Source organism: Electrona antarctica (assembly GCF_951216825.1).
Source record: "Electrona antarctica genome assembly, chromosome: 16".
NCBI lineage: Eukaryota > Metazoa > Chordata > Actinopteri > Myctophiformes > Myctophidae > Electrona > Electrona antarctica.
In genome coordinates, this window is record NC_136797.1 from 26,093,316 (window position 1) to 26,116,538 (window position 23,223).

Below are 23,223 nucleotides of genomic sequence, written 5' to 3' on the forward strand. Positions count from 1 at the left end.
CCCTTTCTAATACAGTTAGTAACTTCTATTTATTTTACAACAGTGGAGAAATGCCACATTTCAAGTTCCGTGTGGAACTGCCACTGAAAGTTTAATGAATACACAAAGTTGTCTTGTACCGCAAATCAAGAACAATGGCACACGTATTTCATTAAAGATGAGGCAGAGACAACGGCCGCTTTCCATTTCAGGGCCGGGTCGCGTGGCGTGGTTAAACCAGAAAGATGAAATGCATGTTGGGGCCGTGCCCAACGACCCAACCCGTAAACAAACATCACCACTGAATTTCAATTATTTATGAGGTGGACAGCAAAAAGCTTATTCATTTTTCAGTAGTTGCGTTGTGTAGTGTTGATTTCGTCAACTAAAACTATGACGAAAAATGTCCATCAACTACCGTTTTACACTGAGGAAAACTAAAACTAAATGATGACTAAAACTATGACTAAATATATTGGAGTGGAGAAGAGTTCCAGTAGAACTAACAGACAAGTCATTTTCTGCTTGGTTTCATGCTGAAAATAGCCGATCTACAAGCTCACAGCGTGTTGCGCTGCGATGTGTTGTGAGCTTGTAGATCAGCTATTTTCAGCAAGTGTAAAATCAGCCATGACAACGCCATCAAGGCCTGCCAAAATACATTTTAGTAGACTAAATCAACTGTAGATTTAGTCGACTAAAACACTAAAACATTCCAGGTGACTAAATGTGACTAAAACTAAATGAAAATGATTCAAAAGACTACTACAACACTACATCTAAGAGATGCATGGACTCACTCGATCAGTTTATTTTGCTAGCTTTAGTTATAATAATCATTTATTCTTCTGTTGTCTACTTGAATATAACCACATTATAACCATATAAAATGAAATGGGAGTTAAATGCTGCAATTTGTAAAAATATGCAAAATATGACTCCTAACGTCGTTGAAGTGGGACTCATAAAATGTCTCTGGGACTCATCTAAAAGACCATCCCTGCATCCCGGGACTCATTACATTGAAAACCTATTTACGTACATCATATTTTAGGCCCACGTGCAATATCACCACAATTCACAGCCCACCAGTGAACCCCCGACCCACAGGTTGGGAATCGTGGCTACAGGGCTATTTATTTGACTTTGCTCCAGTACTTGGAGTGTTCTTTTAACCCATTTTGGACTGAGGTCGATTAAAAAAAGGCTTCTAAATCCTATGATTTTTCTGGAAAACCCATGTTTCTGTGTCAGTGGTGCTCAACCTTTTTCATGTCAAGGACCCCCAGAATTATCTCTATTGGGCCACGGACCCCCATCTCAAAATATGTAGTTCCAGAGACCCCCCCAGAAGCTAATATTTGAGTTAAAAATGTTCGCTCTGAAATATATATTCAAAGATTTGCGACACATTTTCACGACTTTTCAAAAACAGCAGACCTATGAGCTTGTAGATCTGCTATTTTTCAATAGCTAAATTCTAACATAATGTTTAAAACACCAAAAGGGGTTCACGCCCAAAATGGGTTAAAATGCGCTATACATAATGTCTGAAGTTGTTGATTCCTGATGTGATTACACATGTTGACTGTGTGTACTGTGGACTCTCTCCTGCTGGTCGCTCAGTATGCCCGTATGTTGCTGGCTAACGAGGTAACCGCTGAGGTATAGCTGTCCTGTCTGTCACACACCTGCACCTATAGCTGTCCTGTCTGTCACACACCTGCACCTATAGCTGTCCTGTCTGTCACACACCTGCACCTATAGCTGCCGCACACCTGTACACCTGTATCCCTCAATTAAAGGGATATATGTTTCACTTTCAAAACATGTTTGGGGTCATTTTTGTCATCCGCTCAGGCTTTTGTGAGCCCCCCCCCCCAAGACAGTTTTTCAGTTGCATGATTCAGTATTTAGATATTTCATATTAATTTTAACAGACACGCCCCCCCCTTGCTAATACAAATCCATTGTAACTTCATGTTAGACCAGTTCCAACCAGTGGTCCGGGGACCACCAGTGGTCCTTGAGGGGGTTCCAGGTGGTCCCCATGCTAAATGATGGAGAGTTGGTATAACCAAATGGATCCTTATAGATCTTTAACTCTTGAGAGCGTAAAATAAAACCAAATTTCATTTTACGCTCTCAACGCTCTCTTACTTAATTTACAAGAAGTCTACACAATTGAGTTGTTATCTCTCCTAAATACAGCAAGACACACATCCTTGGTCCTTGTCCTAGTTAATACGTGAGGGGCCGTGTTTTTTCAATAACTTATTCTTGATTTTTTTGTTTGTTTTTTTTCATTTCCCCAAAACATCATACATTTCATACGCACGCGCTTGAACACATTTAAACACACGGATACATTTGTACAGGTCTGCTTTATTGTGTTTTGTTCTGTGGTGTTGATTCTGCATGTGCTTATCCATGCATTTTATATGACCTTTGACCCTTCAAGTCAGCATGTTTTTGCACACACACACACGCACACGCACACACACACACGCACGCACGCACACACACACACACACATGCAGGCTGCATACACAGGCAGACACATACACATGAAGTACACACATGCAGTATTCAACAAATCCTAAAACTGTTTTCTTTATTTATTTATTATTCCTAATTTCCTATATTAATCTATATTTGTTTGTTTAACCCATTAAGACCTGAGGCCAATTCTACAAATCATCTCTGTGTCGGGTGGAAATGTCCAAAACGGTTTCCGAAATTTACGAAAAATCACAAAAAAGTGTTCTGAAAAACGTATGTTGCTGGATATGGGTATAATGGGTTAATGTATAGCTTAAGCGTAAGTTAAATCAACAAACACAAACATTACATTACAAAGATGTAATTCATAATTCATTTGCATTTTACTCAATGAGTTTAGTTGGTTGACAATGACATAAATGGCGTCATTTATGTTGTTGGCAACTATTATTACCTAGTCCTGAGCACCATTGCCATTACATAACATTTCTGTGAAAACAATATTATCAAGATATTATAGTCATTACAAATAACACAGACCACCCTCTCCTCTCTGTGTGTGTGTGCGTGCGTGCGTGCGTGCGTGTTTGTACCTGCATTGTAGGTCCTAGTGGATGTTCAAGCATGAACCTTTGTGTGTGTGTGTGTGTGTGTGTGTGTGTGTGTGTGTGTGTGTGTTTGTGTGTGGCGTGTGTGTGTTGGGGGGGGGGGTGTACGGGGCACATGTTTTTTGTCAAATACTTGAGGTGCGCTTGATTTATGGGGTTTATAGTAGGTGGGCACATTATTTGTTGGGCTGTGCAAAGTGAGTACAGAGTCTGTCTGTCTGTCTGTCTGTCTGTCTGTCTGTCTGTCTGTCTGTCTGTCTGTCTGTCTGTCTGTCTGTCTGTCTGTCTGTCTGTGTTCATAATATACCGGTACTGTATATGTCAATCTGTCTGGCTCAGCTCTGTACACCTGAATGTGATCATTGATTACTACAGAAGCTTAATGAAGCGCACCCAAAGTGTTTGAAAGTGAATGCATGTGGTTTGTGTTTACACCTTGGAAGATGTGATGACAGGTTAACCACACACACGCACTGCAAAATCCTCAGTGTTCATTTTCATTCATTATATTATATTTTATAACTTTGTACACTCGCAGTCAGAGTTACAAACGCATTATTGACACTGAGGATTCTACTGTGTGTGTTACACAGTGTCCTGCCATGAGTGTGACTGAGCTCTGATTGGCTGCTTCCCCTGTGATTGGCAGGTCCTGGAGGCCACTCGCGTCACCAGGAGGAAGAGCAACATGGCACTGAAGTGGGAGGCTGGCATCTATGCCAACGAGGACGGTGAAGAAGAGGAGGAGGAGGAAGAAGAGGAGGAAGAGGAGTAAACCGCTCCTTTTCCGAGAGGAGGGAGGGTAGAAGAAGAGTAGTGGAGGACAAGGAGTGAATTGCTCCTTTTCGAGGAGGAAGTGGAGAAGGAAGTGAGGAAGAATGAAGTTGAACGAGTCAGGACGACCAGCAGTATTTATTTTACTTATAGTATTCCGATGATCACATGACCCGCTGGCTTGGCCAATGGGGCACCCATCCTGGAGATGTAACGACTTGTGATTGGCTGACTAGAGCTTTTGAGGGCGTGGCTAATGGTTTGGAGCATTGCGACGTGGAATCGTGTTGTTGGTCCCAGTGGAAACTGACACTACATAGTCTCAATGACTTGAGAAAAGGCAATGCAAGAGATACAGCACAAAGAAGATCATTGGCTGGCGGTTTTAGAGCCTTCTGATAGTGCTTTTTACATTGGAGACATTTTGACAATATGGTATAAACTAAAATACTTGGATGTATCTTTTGGATATCTCACACATTACAAACACTTTGTGGTCCATATTATGACGTAGGAGCTCAACTCTAAGGATTCACTCGAGGTCAGGGGAAGTGTTCTGACAGTCGTTTAAAAAAAAGGACCAGGTGTGCTTTCTTGATTTTGAGTTAATCCTGTTTTTCCAGTATTTTACATTACAGTATGAGGATGGATTTTGCCTTCCATCAGAAACAGAATACAAAAGATGAAGTGATGTGTTTTTTTTAACGGAGAGGAGCAAATATTAATTGGTTAGTGAGTGATTGTACAAACCAAAAGCCTGTGTATGAAAGGAGAACAGACAAGTGGTTTTACCCACCACAATAAATCACTTCAGCAGACCTTCAAAATACCTTTTAGAATGTTTTTTTTTAAAGAAAGGCCATTATCTGAGCAAAGACAATCAGTAGATGTGTCCCTGGCTATGAACTCGTGCGGACCTATTCAAAAAGAATGGCTTCAAGGGACATTTTTGTGTGTGTGCAAAACTATGTCATTTATTCTGGATTCCTGAAATATCTCCAACAGACTTTGGTTATCAGTATCACATGCTCTAAGTCTAAACTAGTAAGAGCAGCTGTCTAGGTTTAAATCCCTGCCGCTGTGTGTTTTGTTGAAGTGCCCTTGAGCAAGACACTGAATCCTGACCTGCTCGCGCAATATAAGACACTCCAGTTTAAGAGAGTGCCAGCTAAATGCCTAAAATTAAACATGAAATGTATGTTGTTAATGTGTGCCTATCAGCGTGAAATGTCTGTTCACGGTTAGTCAAAGACCCATCTCATTCGTTCAAAAATTTCAACTAAAAGTGGGGAAATCATTTTTTTTAAAGCCAACCTCAGATCGATCACCATTGACGGTATTAAACTGCAGTTGCAAGTTCTCTCTACACTGACAGTATGTCTGTAATCTCTTCTGGAGATTATGTCGCTGTTTTTGAATGCATGACATGTAATATTTTATCTTCTCCTCTACTACCGTTGCTGCAGTCTCTGTAGGCTTTTAGATCGAGTCAAAGTGAATATCTGGATATGACCACAGTTGATCGATAGTTTATGAACACTAAACTTTTCTTCTCTGAATCGTATTAGAGAGTTTAAGAAGCACTGCGGGTCATGTTGGGAGTCACTGCAATGTATGAGTCTATCAATTAAAGTATTGGATAGGAATTGGAATTTGTATTCTGAAAAAAGAAAATATTTTATTTTATCTTTACTGGCGATGTCGCTTCATTGACTTGTGCTTTTTGTGTTAGTCAGTTGCTATTATGTAATATACTGAACTATGAGGTATAGGATGTGTATTTCATCTATGAATATGAATGCTAGAAATTCATTGGGGCAACTGCATTATATCTAAATAGATCATATTAGCCGTGGAGAAGGTGGAATGAGAAATATATTATATATGGTTTCTTTTCCTTTTTTAAGTTGTTAAACCAGCGTGTCGGAAGAGTATTCAAGTATTCAAACCTCTTTCTAGAACTATTTAAGAATAATATTTCGAAGTTACTTTGCATGGAATTGTATACTTTTTTTTAACTGTTCATAACACTCGAGGAAACAATGAGCTGGGGCTCAAGGGTTCATGTCCATGGGCTGTTTTTGGTGGAAAAGCTTTGAATTTACTCCACAAATGTAAAATTCTCGACTCAAGGGTTTTGATTGTTTGATTGAATACTTTATTAACCCATTTTGACCTGAGATCAGATTCTAAAAATGTCTTCTACATCCTGACAGTTTTCTGAAAAATAGCTAAAGCATAGCTAAAGCATAACATAATGCTAACACCAAAAGGGGTTCCCGCACAAAATGGGTTAATAGACAGAAATGCAAGCAGCACGAGTGCAGTCATACACTTGGTCTAAAGGGATTGACACAAAACGGTCCGTGCAGACTTGTTTCCATTGAGGTCCTATGTATTAAATTCATCAACATAACATAACACCAAAATATATTCAATGTCATCACAAATATAAAACACTATATGTACAGAGTAGAGAAGGGGGGGGGGGGGTTGGGGTGGTGGGGGTAAAGAGGGAGGGGGTCACCTTCCCCTGTGGTCTCCTGACAAGTGGATTTTCAGGTCTGTTTTATAGGAAGCCAGTGAACCATATGTTTTAAGGGATGGGGTCAGGGCATTCCACACTCGGTGGCAGTGCGGTATAGTTAGTGCTGTGGTTAGGTTAACAGCGAGGATTTTAGAGATACACATTACACAGTCCGTTTTATGCCAATTCTGATGTGAACTTTGACATCGCTATGCCCCAACAATAAGTGAAGGGGAAGCAGATTATTATATTATAATTTATTATTATATTCACTATGTGACAAAAATGAAACTCAAACTTATGTTATAAAAACGCTAATTTATACTTCGGTGTAAACACAGAACACAGTCATGGATCAAAGTATAATTAACTCAAGGTCAAATTGAATTATTCTGTGGACTAGAAAGGCATAAAAATGTGTGTGTGTGTGTGTGTGTGTGTGTGTGTGTGTGTGTGTGTGTGTGTGTGTGTGTGTGTGTGTGTGTGTGTGTGTGTGTGTGTGTGCGTGTGCGTGCGTGCGTGTGTTTTTGTTTGTGTGTGTGTGCGCGTGCACACGCATGTGTGCACACATACATGTGAGTGTGGCTGTAAGTATTACATGCAAATTATTTTGTAAATTCCTCTAGCCAATGGAGTTTGTCATATACGGGCGATTAATTAGATGTTAAGATGTTGTTTAACCACTTTATTCATCAAATCTTTTGAGTCTTTCCTCTTCTGATTGTCATGGTGTTGACGTTGTGAGACTCGACCAATAGAGAGAGACGGTGACGGTGAGATATTTCGCAAGACTGATGCCGTGACCATGAACTCATTGAGACACTGAATCCCATCCCAGCTGTCACTCCAAACTCTCTTAACCACTTGAACCCTTGCGTCCCTATATTCTGGGGCCAGAACCAACCAAGTGACAGCATAACACGTCCATTTCCCCTTGAACAACACTGCAAGCAATCAATCTTTATTGTCCCAACACACCGTTGCAAAGTGAAAAACGTTGGCGACATTCTTCTTTGTGCGAGCTCTCAAGGAAGAGTTAAAATAGGGAAAAGAGAATAGACCAGAGGGAAAATAAAACAGAATAGCAGGTTAAAATCTCACCGTGCACGGTTGCAAGTCAAGGATAATACATTTTAAAAGGAGCATTGAGTGTAAAATCGCAGTTTTTATGCTTTCTTCCCTCATGGTTAGTCTTTTCTTGGAAATATATTGACTAATATATTATCTCAAAAGTATTTAATGGGCTAATGTTCCTTTATGATTTTGCTCTGCCCGTTATTTAAAACAGTGGTTCTACTGTTATGAGAGCATTGTGAACATGGAGCTGGTGCTGATATGAGATATGAGATGAAGAACACAAAGACTGTCATTCTCTCAATCATTTGATGAATCTGACTTGCAGCCCTAGATGAGAACACAAGTGAATGAGGTGTGGATGTTGCTGCTTCGCCCCTCATGCCTGATTTTATAGTTTGCCATGACTTGTGACGAAAGTCATACACAAAAATAGAAAACCTACTATAGCTGACAACGCGTTCCAAGTGTGACCAGAACAGAAGAGACCCCCTCCCCTTTCTTTTGTTTTTCTTTTGAAACAACATTGAAGAGTAATTTATATAAGAACATGTTCTATTGATGTGTAAGCGTGGAACACGTTTGAAACAGTTTTTGAAAATGCGTGTTTTTGCCTTTCGACAGAGGCTGAATTATTAAGGTAGTCAGTCCAAATGTATGAAAGAATTTACAGATGATATTTATTAAGTATTGGGGGATGTGTATTGAGGGAACATGCAGGACAAGAAGTGTGTTTTAGGACAAAGGACAGAAAGATTATTTGTAATGGTTTTAGTTTTACAACGGCCTACTTTTCAATGCAATGCTTACAGTAGGTGCAACATTGAATACAATGTGTGTGTGTGTGTGTGTGTGTGTGTGTGTGTGTGTGTGTGTGTGTGTGTGTGTGTGTGTGTGTGTCATGGCTGAATGAGTGTAAAAGACAGATACATGTCGACAATATGTGCTGTAGCCGCACGCACGCACACACACACACACACACACACACACACACACACACACACACACACACACACACACACACACACACACACAGAGAGAGAACGTTGAATCTGCCATTTGATGGGGAACTTATTGTCATAACTTCAGTTTTCTTTCTTTCTTTTTCTTTTGGTATTCACTACATGTCTCTGCTTCTGAAATTCTTCTGAACACCAACATAAACACAACAAAGAATTACAATTCTGGGGGTTAAGATCATTATCATTATTATTTGTATTATTACTATGGTTCTGTTCTATGGCATAATGCTGGGGAGAAATACTTTATTTATCATGAGCAGGCTTGTTTTGCTACACCTGACAGCTCTGGAGGGGTGGAGCCACTCGGCACCAAAGCACAGCCATTTTATTTTATTTTTTATTTTTTTGTTTCATTTCATGTCTTTTTTTTCTCCTTTCTTTTTGTGTGATGAAGCAATGCTACTATAAGCTTTATTTCCTATGTTAACCACTTGTATGCTCATATTCCGGTCTGTTATTTTGTAGCACATGTTAAGTCTCACACTTATACACCCACTATATTAAATAAATATATATATTATGGATATTTTCTCATTAAAAACAAAACTTGTAACTGTGGTTTCCAAGTGTTTTATGTATAGCTATGACCCTTTATGACACAGTAACATCCTCTGTTCATTTAATTCTTAAGACTGTTAATACTTACTGTATGAAAATGGCTACTCAAATGGACATGGACACTAGGTTCATTTTCACACTTGTTGGGTTAAATTCACACTTCCCTCCTTTACTGTGTGGTGGTGGTGGAGCTTACATTGTGGTTGGTTTTAACATTAGAATCCAACCACACCATCCCATACCCTATACAGCCAAAGGGCAGTAAACACACCGACTTATTTGTGTAACCCAAAAGAAAAGTCAACTTAGCCTTCGTGATTTTGGGGGACGACAATTACCTCAAGAACCGATGTACAATTAGTCTAATATCACTTATGCCGATATCTCATTTGGCTGCCCAGTTGAAACACTTTTAAACCCATTTTCTGTCAATTCTTTGTTTGTAATGCACTTTGGCTTTTAGGGCAATTGTCTAAGTATATTTTTAAGTTCATCTCTATAAGATGAACTAACATACTGTCATAATCATAGTCAGTCATATTGTCCCATGCATAGGGATAGGCTCACAGTCTGTTCAACAGAAAGACACATACAACACCAAGACAATACACACAATAGTAGCCTAATTATATTATAACACACAACAAGACAAACAAACCATTTCAAAGTTCTGCACCTTCATCCGGATGGCAAGTGAAAAGTGACTTGAGGGTCAAAATAAATAATTAGCGCGTGACTGCGCACGTCTGTAGGAACCGATAGTTAGAACCGAAATTGAATTATTGTAATGGGTACCCGGTACCCAAAGTACAGACAACTCACCCCGCCATGTCAGAAAGTGAAGTTGTCCAAATACTGTTGGGCGAGCTGTCTTAAATATATTTGGGTCCCCGGGGCGGCCCTACTTTGAGAACGACCCCTATATTCTTTCAGCTGAACTATTATACACTATGTATATCAGTACAGAAACAATTTGATCAAAGGACCACTACTGATTATACTATAACATAAAAAGCAGTGTATAAATGTGAATATAACCATGATCCTGATTGGACATTATAGCCTACAAAATGTGACCAATATGATTTTTGTAACCCATCTTTTATGATAAATAAATCACATTTCACAATAGAAATAGACAACGCACGCGCACACATTTGATTTGTCTTGATTGTTTTGTCAGGCGAATGAGGAACTGCATGGGCGGATCTACCAGTCCAGGTTTGACCACATTTCTGTCTGCAATCCTAGCCAGAAAGAAAAGGCATGCGGACTGCCTGCGGTCTACGAGGCAAGACAGAGAGAAACTGTAGTCGATTCATTCCCAATTAAGTTCCCATTCAATGTCACGTTGAACTCAGTCTGTTTAACTGCCCTTCTCCGCGGTGGAAACGGTTTACTTTCTTCCATGCATTTATTTATTTGACAGTTGTCCGGAGTCACATTTTGACTGAGAAGAGAAACAAAGATGCTGTCTTCGGTGTTGCCTGTGGTTGTGGTTCAACAGCTGGCCAGCGCGCTCTACGATACCGCTCTCCAGATTGTGGTGAAGGAGCGGTACTCCAGCGCCACCGACCCGGGTCTCAACGCCTCTGTGGCGGCCAACAGCAGCCCGAGAGACGTGTCCAACTTCTTCATGACGTTCAGCCTCATCAACCAGCTAGTTCCCATCATCCCCTCCGTCTTCCTGGCCAAGGTACGATGGACAGTAACTACTTTGTTTACTTGACCTAGATCTATCTATCTATCTATCTATCTATCTATCTATCTATCTATCTATCTGTCTATCTGTCTATCTGTCTGTCTGTCTGTCTGTCTGTCTGTCTGTCTGTCTGTCTGTCTGTCTCTATCTATCTGTCTGTCTGTCTGTCTGTCTGTCTGTCTGTCTGTCTGTCTGTCTGTCTGTCGATATCTACTTACAAGTAAGTAGGATACTTACTTTTTTAACATTTTCATTAATTTCTTAATGTATTATTATTATTAATATTATATACCGGTATATAAAAAAGCAAGTACATTACTTTCACTAACATTTCAAATAGAAATATTGTAGGCTACTTTTGACTCCACTTACATTTCTAGGAAATTACATTTGGGACTTGGGAAAAATCAAAATCAGACCCGTCTGAACTGAGTGGTGCTGTACTGTAGGCTACTCATGCTGTAGTACTGTGTGTGTGTGTGTGTGTGTGTGTGTGTGTGTGTGTGTGTGTGTGTGTGTGTGTGTGTGTGTGTGTGTGTGTGTGTGTGTGTGTGTGAGTGTTAGGCTGCGTTAATAGTAACTTTGGTGGTCAACAAACGCTTCCGTACTCGGACGGACAGACAGACAGACACAGACTATAGGAGACTGTCTATAGGAGTGGCTAGCACCACTCAAAAACAAACAAACAAATAGGCTATATTACGATCTACGTCACTCCTATCAAAAATACTTTGTATTTTATTTATTTTTTACTTTTGAATACTTAACTAAAATAGCCTACTGCTATACATGTCCACCACCACCCACTGCCAAGGTAGGAGACCGCGGCTGGAGGAAAGTCCCCATCGTGTCCGCCTTCGTCGGCTACCTGCTGGTGCGACTGACGCTGCTGCTGGTCATAGTCCTCCGCTGGCCGCTGGAGGTGGTCTGGGCCGGGGGCGCTCTGTACGGGCTGTGCGGCGGCTTCTGCAGCTACTGGGCCGGGGTGATGACGCTGGCGTCCCTGGGTTCCACGGCCGAGGAGCGCTCCAGGCGGCTGATGAGCGTGGAGCTGCTGTACGGCGTAGGGGGCCTCGCCGGGAGCTTGATGTCGGGTCATCTGTATTACGTGTTCAGCGCCAGCATCGGCCCAGGCTCCCTGCTGGTCATCATCAGCATGGCACTGTTCCTCCTGTGTCTGTTCTACTGTATATTCTTATTGAAGGTGAGTAGGAACTTCTCGCAAGTTACAAATGACTAAATTAATCCATTTAGACCTGAGTTAAAAACATTCACAGAATATATATTCAAAGATTTGCGCCACATTTTCACGACTTTTCAAAAATAGCAGACGTACAAGCTATGAGCTTGTAGATCTGCTATTTTTCAATAGCTAAATTATAACATAATGTTTAAAACACCAAAAGGGGTTCCCGCCCCAAAATGGGTTAACACAAGATTTTAGACATAGGCCCTCATTTATCAATCGAGTGGAAATTCTGCCCCAAATTCGAGTGTAGGATTCGTAGTACACCCACGTCGGGTCGGCATTTACAAAGTGATCGCAGACAGCTGTTCCTTCCTAATTTCATTCCTAGCAGTGATAAATGTGACGGCTGAAATCATCTGGCACGCCCTATAAAATCTAGCCGCGCCCTCGGTTTTGCGACATGAACAACTGCAATACGACCTGGAAACCATGGTTACAGTGGAAAAAAAGTTTCTGCTGCCCCCTCCCATACACACACACACACACAGACGCACGCACGCACACGCAACTTGTTGTATCTTAAATAAATAAACCTGCATGAATTAAATAAAGCTGTAGGACTACCCTGTCTGTTTCTCCTCTCGCTTCGCTCCCTTGCTGCCCACCTCACCCCCCCGCACGCACGCACGCACATATCGCAATTTGCAAGCAACTGTCACTGTGTTGTTAGTTGTATATTAAATTATTAAAGTCTTTATTAATTTAATATACAACAAGATATATTAGTGAACGAAAACCTGAACCTGTGAACCATGAATTATATAACAAATAGGCGCGCACACACGCTGCTGTTTTGCAAGGTGCATGTCCTGTCTGTCTCTCTCTATCACTGTGGTCCGTCCGTGACACCGTGACCAATTGACCATGCACGTTCGACAATTTAAATTGCCTCGCTGTCAACTGTCAATTATATGAATATTGCAGCCAAAAACGTAGCCTCATGTGGCACTGGACAGTGGACAGTGGTGGTGGTATGGTGGGCTGCAGGCTGGCGTAGCCTATAGGCTACTATCTCTGATGCGTTCCCACTTGCGCTGGCACGGCACATTTGGCATTCGAGCGACGCGTCGGGTTTATTCAACGAGGAGGAGATTGCACATAGGCTACTGTAACTCCAGAAAGACATCGGCCTGCTGTAGATTAGGCTACAGTAGGCTGTGGGACTCTCCGCAGCTGCACTAGCCTATAGTAGCCTACTCTCCAACGTCCCGTCATGGAAATATTTCAGCACAGACAGCCCAAATCCTCGCATGTATGCGCTCATCATGCAAAACACTGTTTAAATGGCTTACGCATCTAACTTGCAACATTGTTTTTAAATGCGCGATTTTAATTGCTTGCTTGTAAAGTTGGAAATCTCCTACTAATTTCATATGACACAAAGACACATCGTTGATGTATTCCTTTACTTTTTTTTGTATTTCTTTTTTTACATTTAGCCCATACATACCTATACAGTTTTATATAAACATTTTAGGAGTGAATACATATGTTTAGATGCCTGTGACAGCCTCGCAGCTGGTCAAACAATGCTGCTCCACTGTTCTACGACAGAAAAACAGGTGAGGACAAAGCGTACGACAGCTCCCGACCAGACGTGGTTTTTGTCTGGGCTCAAGTTCAAAATCAAACGTTGGCGCAAATCGTAAATGCCGAAAATTGCGGTAATTTCGGCGTACACCCATATTTTGGCGTACGCACGGTTGATAAATGAGGGCCATAGCCTCTATAACTCTTTTAGGACTGGGCAAAATAAAATATCACAATATCTTTGACCGCATGCGAAAATAGCAGATAAGCTCACAACACTTTGTCATATGTGACCGGTTACAGTAGTTTGATATACAAGGGGGCCATGGTCATTTTTCAGTTTTTTACATATTATGAAACTGCATAATGTAACCTTTCATATGATGTATTGCTCATTGAAATTGGGTGAAAAATGAAGAAGATATGACCATCTGAAACTTGTTGAACCAGAAATTGCAAACTAGAGAATTTCCCCTTCAAAGATTCTAAGAGATTTTAGCACCTCTGAGCCCAGGAATGGGTGTGACAATAGATACTTGTCTCCACCCCTAATGGCTTGCATAAACACTCCCCCACCCACTAACCACTCCCCCCACTTGGTTAGCTGTCAATTAGCTGTCAACTGCACAGAATGACTTGAGTGGACACTTAATATTCTATTCTAAGTATGTGAGTAAAAAGTTACTTGTAGTGTTTAATTGCTAAATGTACTGTAAAGCAGTATGAGATGAGAATTAGATTAGTTTGTTTATTTTCACATACTTGAAATTTGCATACATGACAAATAAGAGTGGCATAAGAATAAACAGTTTAAAATTGCACTTTGTCTGGGACTAAAGAAATATATACAGTTTAAAATTCTGATGGAATAAAAACATTCTTTAACATTCCAACTGTGTTAATGTGGCAAAAAACGAAAACTAAAAAAAAAAAAAAAAAAAGCTATTTTGGTCTACTGTGGAGTTTCATTATAGCCGACTTGTGGTTGAAAATACTGTAACCGGTCACATATATATATATCACTATCATATCCATATATTGCCCAGTCCTATCTTATTGGAGAGAATAAAGCAAATGTCATGGGTTACGGTCAGAGTGTTGAAATTGCTATTTTACTTAAACATTTTGAACATTTGGTACAAACAAAAACGAGAAAATATAAACATTTAATTTATAGAACATCTGCACATTATTTTAAACCAGAGTGCATTTTCTTAACCAATTCATCAGTCGAAATGCAAGAAAAAGTATAATCACAATTATTTTAAACAGCTTGGATAGAGAGCAGAACATTTTGAGTGAGATCTCAGGATATGGGAATATCTCCTTTATCCACTTTAAACAAAATCAACAGTCAAAAATGCTGATCCACACACTGTACAAGGAAAATGGGAACGTTTTACTACGTACACAATCCTAAACATTTACTATTTATGTCTCACCTGCTCTACAAGCCACACAAACACACTCAAACGTCAGACAGATGACTGTGACAACATCACACCTATATAATAAGCCTATAATAATTCATCCATAAAAATATTCATGAAGGTTCCGGAGGTATCGAGCGAAGACGGGGAAGAGGAGCGCAGTGGCCTCATCAGCGTCAGCGACAGTGACAGTCCGACTCCGGATGTCATCAACATCGTTCTGCTGTTTGCCGGTGCCATTGTGTTCGACGTGGCTGGCGGAGCCACGGAGATACTGCTCAGCTTTGAAATTGTTGAGCCACTCAACTGGGACGCCACACAGGTGCATTTGTCATACCTATGGTATCTCCATATTTCATATTTCCTGAAAAGTGACAGTGACAGTGCTGTTTCTGCCACAGGGATCAACAACATTTAGCTCACCTTATCTTCTGATCCCTCCTCCAGGTGGGTTATGGGCATGGATCTTGGTACGCGGTGTTCCTCACTAGTTTCCTGGGTGTGATGTTGATGTCCCGCTGCCTCAGTGATGTCTCGTTAATTATCATCGGCATGTTGTCGTTCGCTTCTGGCATCTACTTCATGGCCTTCGTCACGGAAACCTACATGTTCTATTTGGGTAAGACCAACATCTCTTCATGTGAAGTCACTTCACTTTGGGTGCCATGTTGGAAACGCCCCTGGGATATACATTGTGAACTAGAAAAAATGTCCCCCGCCAGGCCAGGTGGTAGAAGTCAATCTCAGCCAAACAGGATGAAATGTAAAAAAATCAGACAGGTTCCTCTTGATGATGTGACTATAGAAGATCATGTGTAGCGATTTGCATGATGTTAGGGCAATATCTGTAGGAGTAATATCAAGATTACTTTTGGATAAGAGATGGAATCCTGGTCTCTAAACTGCCTCCCCCTGGCCAGCCGGGGCGCCTGATGGAGGGGAAAGGAATGGTTGGAATAACGTGTTCCTTCCACGCGCTACGTCCAACCAGGGAAACTCCCCCCTGTCAGGTGTAAAGGAGCAACGAGTTATGAATGTTTTAAGATTTTCGTTGTCGTCAGCTAAACAGGCAGGGAACATTTTCGATGACGTGTCACTGTTGTGCAACACCGAGGATTGTGCAACTGCCAACAAGCGCTCCTAGGCTGTAGAGCGATGCGATCAGTTTTCATAGCCCAAACGGGCAACTGACCGTGCACTTGAACTTGGCGGTGATCTCCGTCTTGCGCCTCCAAGGTGTTAACAATTTTAACTTGATTAGAATCAGAATCAGAATTACCTTTCTTGCCAGGTGTGTTTTATACATTCAGTGAATTTGTCTCTGGCACGTTAAACTTAAACCACATTATGGAAACATCTAAATGTTTTACAACTAATGGATCGAAGGATAATAAGCAATTACACGTATGTGTTTATTATTACTCCTAATAGTTAGGATCCATAAATTCAGAGGATTTCACGTGCAGTATCTGCAAATGTGCACTGACAAAATACCTCAACAACTCAAATACTCAGCTGTGTCGAATTTCTTTTGCAGCCAGACACGTTGTGAGCTTGTCAAAAAAGTAGCAAAAATAGCCAATATATACTGCATATCGGCTATTTTTACTACATTTTTTACACTTGTACGACGAAGTAGGGCATTCATTTGCGCATGCACACACACACACACACACACACACACACACACACACACACACACACACACACACACACACACACACACACGTTGACATATGGTGATAAAGATTTTCAGTCTGCGTGTATGTTGACAGATCTAGCTCACTGAATAGAGGCACCGTTGTACTGTACTGTACATATACAGTGGAGGAACTGAAATGAGGAAGTAGTGTTTAATCAGTCCAGTTTATCCTGTATCTTTCCCTCAGTTGTTGGTGAAGGGGGAGACAGATTGTTATTGTACACACACAGGAACTTGAAAGTGGAACTGAGATTTTACTAGTTGTGCCAACAGTGCCATGTGAACTAAAGTGGATATTCAAGTCCCACTAGGGGGAATTGGTTGAGCAGCTTTGTGAACAGAGGAACACAGTAACATACACAATATAGCCTACAAACAACCTAATATCCCAATAAAAGTATTAACGCAAATTTAAGAGAGGGATTGCAGAGTTGATCACTGATTTTGAGTTGGTTTTAGAAGCAGGTAATTGATGGCAACAGAGAAAATTGTTAAAACGTGTCCTGATGAAGTAGAATTTAGTTCACTGATGCTTCAATAACATAATAGTTTTTTTTTTAAATTGCTGAAGTAACAGATCTACAAGCTCTCAACGTGTCGTTTGCAAGCCTCAAGGCTGCACTGTCGGCACAGCTGGTAACAAAAACAAGCGCTCCTCTCCCCTTAACCACTGCAGGAAAAACACTAACCTCAGAGAAGAGACAACACATGGTCAGACTAAACACTAACCTCAGAGAAGAGACAACACATGGTCAGACTAAACACTAACCTCAGAGAAGAGACAACACATGGTCAGACTAAACACTAACCTCAGAGAAGAGACAACACATGGTCAGACTAAACACTAACCTCAGAGAAGAGACAACACATGGTCAGACTAAACACTAACCTCAGAGAAGAGACAACACATGGTCAGACTAAACACTAACCTCAGAGAAGAGACAACACATGGTCAGACTCTGATCTAAAACACTAACCTCAGAGAAGAGACAACACATGGTCAGACTAAACACTAACCTCAGAGAAGAGACAACACATGGTCAGACTAAACACTAACCTCAGAGAAGAGACAACACATGGTCAGACTAAACACTAACCTCAGAGAAGAGACAACACATGGTCAGACTAAACACTAACCTCAGAGAAGAGACAACACATGGTCAGACTAAACACTAACCTCAGAGAAGAGACAACACATGGTCAGACTAAACACTAACCTCAGAAAAGAGACAACACATGGTCAGACTAAACACTAACCTCAGAGAAGAGACAACACATGGTCAGACTAAACACTAACCTCAGAGAAGAGACAACACATGGTCAGACTCTGATCTAAAACACTAACCTCAGAGAAGAGACAACACATGGTCAGACTAAACACTAACCTCAGAGAAGAGACAACACATGGTCAGACTAAACACTAACCTCAGAGAAGAGACAACACATGGTCAGACTCTGATCTAAAACACTAACCTCAGAGAAGAGACAACACATGGTCAGTCTAAACACTAACCTCAGAGAAGAGACAACACATGGTCAGACTAAACACTAACCTCAGAGAAGAGACAACACATGGTCAGACTCTGATCTAAAACACTAACCTCAGAGAAGAGACAACACATGGTCAGACTCTGATCTCCTGACAGCTACAGTTCACTGTATAATACATAACGAAAACGGGGAAATGATGCCCCTTTGTGGTGAGCCTGTGGATCTATTGTTTTACAACTACAATACTGCATAGTGAGAGCAGGCCATTTACAGCAGTGGTTCCCGTACTTTTTCTCTTCCCAAAAGAGACATTTGGTGTCTCCCCAGGACCCACACTAGTGAAATAACGTATTGTGAGCTTGTAGATCTGCTATTTTCACTTCTCCTTAAACATTTTTATTTTTTCTCCTTATTCTTTTTAATTTATCGAATTTCTTACATTTTATTTTTATTTTTTTCTTATTTATGAAATTATTTAGAAAAATGTTTGAATTTGTTTTGAATCAATGAAAAAGTGAGATTTTTTGGGGCGGGACCCTTGAAGATGCTAGGTTGAGAACTAACCACTGATCTATTCCTCTTACTTTATCCAGCCTTCCATATTAGCAACACATTATGCCATTAAATGGCCACATTTCCTAACAATGATCATGACACTTTCCCTTCTTGAGATTCTTGGTGGTGAAAATAGATTTGTAATGTAGAGAGAAAGCTGATTGGTTGTCGTCGTCCCTCCCCTCCCCAGCTCGTTCGTTGACCTTGTTTTCCCTCATCCCGACACCCACCATCCGCTCCATGCTGTCCAAGCAGGTCAACGGATCCTCATATGGTGAGTACGCTCTGTGTGTGTGTGCGTGTGCGTGTGTGTGTGTGTGTGTGTGTGTGTGTGTGTGTGTGTGTGTGTGTGTGTGTGTGTGTGTGTGTGTGTGTGTGTGTGTGTGTGTGTGTGTGTGTGTGTGTGTGTACACTGTAAAATCTTGAGTGTTAATATAACTCTGAGTGTACAGATGGAACTAAATGGAAGCGTTAGGGGTGCGGTTACCTTGCCATGATGTAATTCCAGATATTGGCCAGATATTATTGTTGATTAGAAATTGATCATAAAAAAGGCTCGTCATTGACTTACGTGGGAAATGTACAGTCTCAAGGTCACTCTTTTATTACACACACACAAAAAGAAAAAGATTCTGACAATGTTCAACATGGCGTGCACAACTTGGAATGTGATGTATGATGACGTTCTCAATGTCATACTGTACATCAGGGGTTCTCAACCCGTGGGTCGCGACCCCTCGGGGGGTCGCCACATTATTTTGGGGGGTCCCCAAATTAATTTGTTTGTAACTGAATGGCTGGAAAATGGAAATGAAGAGTTTTGAGACATTGCCAAAGCATTTCCGGGGGTCCCCGGCCAAAAACGTTGAGAACCCCTGCTGTACATCATCATAATGATGAAAGGTGGCGCTGACTTCACACGGGACGTGATTTTTCTATAAAGATGTCGACTACATGTTAAGTTTACAATTTGAGTTAGATTTAAGATCCGTAGGGCATCTGCAGATCTGATCTCCAAAGTTGTAAAACCAACTGCGGCAATCTTCTACCTCACGGCCCGTGGCTCACTGGTCCACAAGGATATTGCAAGTGGGCCCCTAAATATTTGGCAAAACACTAACATTTTAATGATAATATAACATTAATATAATGTTTTTAATTGTATGGAAAAGAAAAATCATGGTGTCTTTTTTTTGGACGAGATTTTTGGGGCTTTTTTGCCTTGACTGATTGATAGTACAGGAGAGGTAAACAGGAAACCGGGAGAGAGAGATGGGGAGTGACACGCAGCAAAGGTCGTCAGGATCGGGACTCGAACCCGCGACGCACTGTCAGGCTGCTTTCAGAGCCTATATGTGGTATGCGCCTGGACCGCTAGGCCAGCCCTGTGTCTTTTCTTTGAAACCTTAAAAAAATCCAATGTGATACTGCTTAATATGAACATAAACTGTTAGTTTCACTGATCCAACCAAGAACACATGCGCTGAAGATAATCAGTATCATGGTCAGTATCATGGTCAGTATCATGGTCAACATCATGGTCAGTATCATGGTCAGTATCATGGTAAACATCATGTCAGTGTCATGGTCAGTATCATGTCAGTATCGTGTCAGTATCATGTCAGTATCATGGTCAGTATCATGGTCAATGTGATGTCAGTATCATGGTCACACCATGTCAGTATCATGGTCAATATCATGCCAGTATCATGTCAGTATCATGTCTGTGGATACTTGATAAAGATCTTTTGGTCAAAATGTTGTATTACTGCAGTTTTGACATTGCAAAAAGTGAGTTGCAAGCCCCTGCTTTGTTCTACTAGTATCATGGTCAGTATCATGTCGGTATGGCAGCGGTGGCCGAACGGATAGCGAAGCGGTCTAGATACCGGAAGGTCGCCAGTTCGAATCAGCGGTCCGACACGTTAAAATTACCACCGCTGAAGTGCCCTTGAACAAGGCATTGAACCACTACGATGAAATGTTCTATGAGCAGGGCCTGGCTGGAAACAAGTTCTTGAGCTTAGCCCAGATACCCTGGGTAAATATAGTAATCATTTCATTATCATGTCAAGTAATATATCCTCTCTCTCTCCCTCTCTCTTTCAGGTATCGTCCTAGCCTCCCTTCAGCTGTCCTTCCAAGTAGCCAGTTTGGCGTACACACCAGCCTACACTAAGATCTACCAGGCAACTCTCAGCTGGTCTCCGGGGTTTGTCTTCACTCTGTCCAGCATCATCTGTGTTCTGGGCATCATCCCCATCAGGTACTGGACTTGGGTGGTTCTCAAACCTTTTCATGTCAAGGATGACAAAATAACGGGCCATGAACCCCCATCTGACAATATTTTCTGCCAGGGACCCCCCATACAAGATTTGTGTTTGTTAAATTGTTTAACAACATACAGTACAGCAGGACGGGAACCCCTTTTGGTGTTTGTAGAATCTTGTAAATCTGCTATTTTTGAAAGATCGTGAAAATGTGGCGCAAATCTTTGAATATATATTCTTTCAGAGCGAACGTTTTTGACTCAAACTTTTGTTTCCGGAGGGTCCCTGGAACAACATATTTTCAGATGGGGGTCCACTGCCAAATACAGATAATTCTAGAGGTCCTTGAGATGAAGGATTTAGAAGACTTTTTTTTAGAATCGGCCTCAGGTCTAAATGGGTTAAAAAAAAAAGATCCCGTTTTTTCCCCTTTCACATAGTTTGAAGATGTTGTGAAAATCTCAGATCTACAAGCTCACAATGTGTCAATGCAATGCCTTGTGAGCTTGTAGATCTGCTTTTTACCAAGGACCTGATGTATAAAGGGGTCAAGTAGTTCAACTGATTTATAACTGTGATTTGACTGTGATCTGCTGCTATTTGTATAGACTGGCTGTGTTTTCCACATCCAATATGGAACAACATGTTTAATCATGCACCTTATGCACAGTGGACTTTGTGTATTTGTTTGTGCTGTCCTGTTATTGACCTGTTCTGTGTTCCTTTTTCTCTCTATTCTCTCTATCTTGCTATTATTCTCTTTCTTAGGCCCGTGACAATTATTACATATTAATAGCCTAATCGCAATTATTTGCAATAGCCTAATCGCTTTTGCATAATCGTTTCTATGTTGAAAATTATTCATACATTTTTAAACATTTTCCAAAAACACTGGAAATAGCAGTCGCGTTGTGAGCTTGTACAGTATTTGTTTTTTTGAAATACGTATGTAAAATATGTCATTTATTTTGAATAAGTTATTTGTCATATCTGACCTTTGTATTGTTTGTTTACCAAGCTTAAAGGGCAAACAGAAATTTTGTTTATTTATTATATGTTCCAATGTTCAATGCCAAAAACACGATTATTTAAATCGTTAATCACAATTATTTATCTCACAAATCGTCAACTAAAATGTTCATAGTCTCGTGCCTCGTGACAGCCCTACTCTTCCTGTAACACCTATTACACCAGTGGTTCCCAAACGTTTTCATGTCAAGGACCCCCAAATTGACACTAATTATCCCACGGACCCCCATTTGAAAAGATATGCCAGGGACCCCCATAAGAGAAGATTTTTACGGCCCTAGCAGTGATTTTCAACCAGTTTAATTTCAAGGACCCCCAGTTTTACATGCGTTTAGGCTACGGACCCCCATTTAACGGGTCCATTTGGTTCCATTTGTACACTCTCAGAGTTACAGACCCATAAGGGTCCATTTGGTTCCAAACTATCATTTAGCTGGGGACCCCCTGGAACTCTCTCAAGGACCCCTTTAGGAACCCCTGTATTACACCATGTGATGTGAGGATAAAGTTGATTGTGATCCTGATATGTCATCTTGTGTCGTTCCTGTTTTCCAGCATCGTTGGCTGCAGGTCGCCTCGGAGGCGGGACTACCAGAGCATCCCGGAAGATTGACAGCGTCGCGATGATGTCATCACTGTGCTTAGGGCATTAAGCAACTAGTCGACTAGTTTACTAGTCGACTAGTAAATCCACTAGTCGACCTTGTTGGTACTAGTTGACTAGTTGATTTTTATTTTTTCCCCGATTTTGTAGGCCTCAAGATCAGGTAGATTATAGTTATAGTCACCATGTACACAGTTTTTCAATGTACAAATATTTATTTCCAAAAGAAAAAAGAAAAAAGAAAAGTTTATTTTTTTAATTTATTTTATTTTTTACATAATAGGTAGTTAAACAACTAGTCGACTAGTCGACTAGTAAACTAGGCAACTAGTCAACTAGTAAAAATGACTAGAAGTGAATGCCCTCATGACATTATTGTCATTACCGTCGCTAAGGCCAGTTCAGATCAGTAGATTCACATCAGTAGATGTTTTGGAATGTTGCAGAGAATAATGCGGAGTGATGTCAGGGGCATAAATAGTTAAATACGGCACACTGCAAAGGACTGTAGCTTCCAAAGTGGTTGACTTTATCATGTTTACAGTATGTTTCCGCTTGTTTCTTTTATGTCTTTATAATGACATATGCCTTGATGTTTTTGCAACGAGTCTCATCCC

General features: G+C 40.9%; 3 protein-coding genes across 3 annotated transcripts in view; all 3 read left to right on the forward strand.

The window, feature by feature from the left end:
* The window catches only part of palm2akap2 (PALM2 and AKAP2 fusion), a 158,777-nt gene extending 152,937 nt beyond the window's left edge, over positions 1-5,840 (forward strand). The window contains exon 19 of the mRNA XM_079523956.1: positions 3,739-5,840. Coding sequence (XP_079380082.1) covers positions 3,739-3,864 — 126 coding nt within the window. The 3' untranslated portion in view covers positions 3,865-5,840. The remainder of the gene's footprint in view (positions 1-3,738) is intronic.
* Positions 1-23,223, forward strand: part of kiaa1958 (KIAA1958 ortholog) — a 218,481-nt gene that overhangs the window by 193,648 nt on the left and 1,610 nt on the right. The gene's annotated exons all lie outside the window — the stretch shown is intronic.
* slc46a2 (solute carrier family 46 member 2) lies at positions 10,509-23,003 on the forward strand. The gene is made up of 8 exons (XM_079523897.1): positions 10,509-10,740; positions 11,561-11,950; positions 15,077-15,277; positions 15,403-15,574; positions 18,894-18,977; positions 20,813-20,969; positions 22,558-22,630; positions 22,959-23,003. Exons 1-7 carry the CDS (start codon positions 10,513-10,515, stop codon positions 22,613-22,615), a joined length of 1,290 nt encoding a protein of 429 aa, XP_079380023.1. The 5' UTR covers positions 10,509-10,512; the 3' UTR covers positions 22,616-22,630; positions 22,959-23,003.

Coding starts and splice junctions, on each gene's coding strand:
- slc46a2 (XM_079523897.1), top strand. CDS start 10,513: ATGCTGTCTTCGGTGTTGCCTGTGGTTGTGGTTCAACAGCTGGCCAGC. Junction 10,741..11,560: donor CCTCCGTCTTCCTGGCCAAG/GTACGATGGACA, acceptor CCCACTGCCAAG/GTAGGAGACCGCGGCTGGAG. Junction 15,575..18,893: donor AACCTACATGTTCTATTTGG/GTAAGACCAACA, acceptor TCCCCTCCCCAG/CTCGTTCGTTGACCTTGTTT.